This window comes from Otolemur garnettii, unplaced genomic scaffold (assembly GCF_000181295.1).
Source record: "Otolemur garnettii isolate 467f Iridium unplaced genomic scaffold, OtoGar3 scaffold00066, whole genome shotgun sequence".
NCBI classification, from domain to species: domain Eukaryota; kingdom Metazoa; phylum Chordata; class Mammalia; order Primates; family Galagidae; genus Otolemur; species Otolemur garnettii.
The window spans coordinates 1,871,356-1,874,882 of record NW_003852461.1 but is presented as its reverse complement, the minus strand read 5'-3'; the positions used below and the strand labels follow the sequence as shown (position 1 = coordinate 1,874,882).

The 3,527-nt window shown below is 55.6% G+C and overlaps 1 protein-coding gene across 1 annotated transcript in view; it reads left to right on the top strand.

Annotated features, from left to right (window-relative positions):
- Window positions 1-3,527, top strand: part of TTC22 (tetratricopeptide repeat domain 22) — a 19,008-nt gene that overhangs the window by 12,864 nt on the left and 2,617 nt on the right. The window contains exons 2-5 of the mRNA XM_003793149.2: window positions 387-442; window positions 639-754; window positions 1,430-1,548; window positions 2,360-2,549. Of these exons, the coding sequence (XP_003793197.1) occupies window positions 387-442; window positions 639-754; window positions 1,430-1,548; window positions 2,360-2,549 (481 nt within the window). The remainder of the gene's footprint in view (window positions 1-386; window positions 443-638; window positions 755-1,429; window positions 1,549-2,359; window positions 2,550-3,527) is intronic.

The window sequence follows — 3,527 nt, the reverse complement described above, 5'->3', positions numbered from 1 at the left end:
CGTGCAGGAGGTCCTGGGCTTCGGCTGGGCTGGACACCCTTAACATGCGCCCAGGGCCTTTTCAGAAAGGTGGAGGCTGAGGGAAGGCACCTGTGGGAGAAGAGGTGGGCAGTGAAGGGGAGAGAAGGTGGGCTGGGGGCCCTGGGGAGGGTGGCAGGCACCTCACTGGGGGCACTCAGACTGCTCATCTCCAAGCCTCTGTGGGCAGAGAAATGAAGTGACTTGCCCAAGGCCACCCGGCCAGTCACTGGCGGAGACAGAACTGAAATCTAGGGTGCTTGGGGCCTTCCTGCTGTGCTCGCTGCCCCTTGGGATTCAGGGGAAGTGGGGGAACAATGGCCCAAGTACCTCACTGACAGCAGCGTGGCCATTCTTTGCTTCCCTAGATCCCCGTGGAGGAGAAGAGAGGCTGGTACTTCACCATGGCGACACTCTTCCTCAGGTCAGGCCAGGGCGTGGGGGTCGGGGAGGTGTGGCCTGGCACCCAGGCAGAAGGGCAAGGGCAGAGGTGGCCGAGCTGAGCCCATGGCAAGAGCTTCCCGAGGCTCGCTCCCTACCATTGGCCTGGGCAGGGCTCACAGCACACCAGAGACAGCTGGGGCAGGTGCCAACCAGCCCCATTCCCTTCTTGGCCACAGGCTAGATGGCATCTTCCTGGAGCTGGGCAGCGAGGAGCAGAAGAGGCTGCCTGCCTTCAACCGCACGCTGGCCCTGCTCCGGCAAGTGCTCAAGTCCTCAGACCCCCACCACCGAGGTAGGGGCTAGAGGGTGGGTGGGTCACCGGCCTCTGCCCATTCGCCCTGCGCCCACCCCCATTGCCTCAGGCATTGTCCCCAGTTCTGGCAATTTCTCCCTTGCCCTGTCTCCTACACTCATTGGTTCACCTCACGAAGCCACACACCTTGCTCGTGTGAACATTCAAACGTTCCATTTGCAAGTCACTGCAATGGCTTTCCAGGTCTGCAGCTTGTGACCTGGAAGGGGAGAGAGACAGTTCTCCCATTTCTGCCTACTGCCCCCATTTTATGGTTGGTCGGAGGGGTGAGTGAAGGTTCTGTTGGGAAGGAGTCCAGTCATTGCCTCTCAGAGCCAGACAGCAAGGGCAGGGACTAAACCACCAGAGCTGGTGAAGAGTTGACCTCGGAAGAAACCTATGTCCCTGAAGTGAGGCCCCCAAGGCGATATACTGAATGCAGAGAATAAGCACCAAAATGCGTTCACTCACCCCTCCCCTGTCCCCTCTCCATCTTTGATTCTCTCCGTTCCTGGGATGCCCACAGTGACTGCACACCACTGTCCCTCCCTCGGTCAGGAGGGTAACACCTCGGGTGGGCCTGCCCCCCTCCCTCCTCATGGTTCTCCTTCCTCTCCCCCTCCTGCTACTTCATAGACACCCCTTCAGAGACACTCTCTCATCCTTCACCCCCAGCTCTAGCCTGGTGCTACCTCGGGATGCTGCTGGAGAGGAAGGATACGTTCTCCACCACCCCCATGGGTGTCCATGACTGTGGGTACTCGGGGACCGACCCTCTGGATTGTTTTGGCAAGGTACCTATCCCTGAGCCACACCCACTATCCAAGTGGGGAAGGAGCCCAGTCCCCCAGCGTCTCCTCCCACAGCCCACCTTCTCTGGGTACTGTCCCTCACCATGTCCCCCACCACCCCAGGAATTATACTTACTCGGACCTTTCTCACCATCCTGTCTTCGTTAAAAAAAAAACAAAAAGTGCTCCCTGGTCACTGTTCCCCTGTGCCAAAAGCTAAGACCTTCCCCACACCCGGTCTGACCCAGAAGCCCACTTTGGCAGCCTTGATAGAGACCTTGAGACTTTTCCCCATGAGACCTTTGTTCACCATATTCCCTCTGCAGGAAGTTCTCTCCCTCCCATTCCAATGGCATAGTGGAAAGATGGCTTTAGCTCTGCCCCCAGGCCCCGTGACTCTAAAGCAAGACACTTAAAACAGGCTGCAGTCAGTAACAACAGAGGGTTGAAGTGCTGTGGCCCAGACAGAAGCCTGTACTTTGTAAGGATGGGGGAGGTGGAGGCTGACTCTGGCCCTTCCTGTCACCTGCCCCAGCAAGCAGGGGAGCACACACTGGGAAGGACAGATTTGTCTGGGTGCTGGAAAGGTTTGCTGGACATGACTGGGGACTATGGCTCTCCGGAGTTTAGTGCCAGCGGGCTGTGACTCAAAGCATTGGGTTCCACATTGTCATTGAACTCATGGGCAGGTGGACATGGGTAGCTATGGAGACAAAGAGCACCGTGGTGATACGGCTTCATGCAGAGACAGGCCTCCTGCGGTTCTGGCTAACAAACAGAAAGTGGTTTGCTCTCACCCTTCTCCTTTACCTAGGCCATTGAGATTGCCAAGGATCAACCTCCCATCCTGAATCGCCTGGCCAAAATCTTCCACTTTCTAGGAAAGCAGGATATGGCCATTGGAACCTGTAACATGGCCCTGGACGTACTACGTGATCCGGAGCTCAACTGGCAGGCGTATTGCACGAGAGCCAAGGTGGGTCTGGATGAGTATTCGATGCATGAATGTAAGCACCCACTCCATGCTAGGTCCTGGCTAGAATGTGTTCTCTCAATCATCATAGTAATTCTCAAGGAAAATATTAGCGTACTGATTTACAGAAAGTGGGGTTCACAGAGGTCGTGCAACTTCCTGCAGGTCACATGGCTAAGAGTGGAGAGGACTGGAACTCAAACCCTAGCACAAGTGACTTCAAGTGACTTCAAAGCCGGGGATGCCTCCCCCTGCCCCACCTGATGGTGTCTGATAACCAGAGCCCTGCTCAAGGCTATAAAGCATTGATAGATCCTGCAATAACCCCCTTCCCTTACTTCCTCCTGCCCAACTCCAGCCACCCCTCCTTAACCTCCGTGCTCTAAGTGTAAGGAAAACAGGTCTGGAATCAGCTGTAATTTGACACTTGTCTGTTGGGACCATCTGCCATTCTTCTCAAGCTGCATGTTGATATAGATCAGGGGTTCTCAAACTTTTTAAACAGGGGGCCAGCTCACTGTCTCTCAGACCACTGGAGGGCTGGACTGAGGGCCCCAGGACGAGTGGGCTGCTAAGCAGGACAGGCAGTGGTGGCAAAAACACCTGGCGGGCTGGATAAATGTCCTAGGTGGGCTGCATGTGGCCCACGGGCCCGTAGTTTGAGGATGCCTGATATAGACACTCACAAAATCAGTGCTACTATCCTGTCTAGAATAACCCTCCCCAATCCCGTCTACCCTGTTGCCCTATTTTGTCATTGCACTTGTCCTGTGAAATGGCCATTTACTTGTGATTGCCTCCCTGCTAGAATGTCGGGCAGGGACCTCCTCCATCTTGTCACCACAACATCTCCTGGGCAGTCAATACGTATTTGCTGAATGAATGAGGGGCTCTTTCTTCATCCAACTCCCTCATTGCACAGACAGGGAAAGGAAAGCCCAGAAAGGGGAAAGGACTAGCCCAAGTTGGTACAGCACTAGGACCCCTGGGCCTCAGCCTCAGGGGCTGT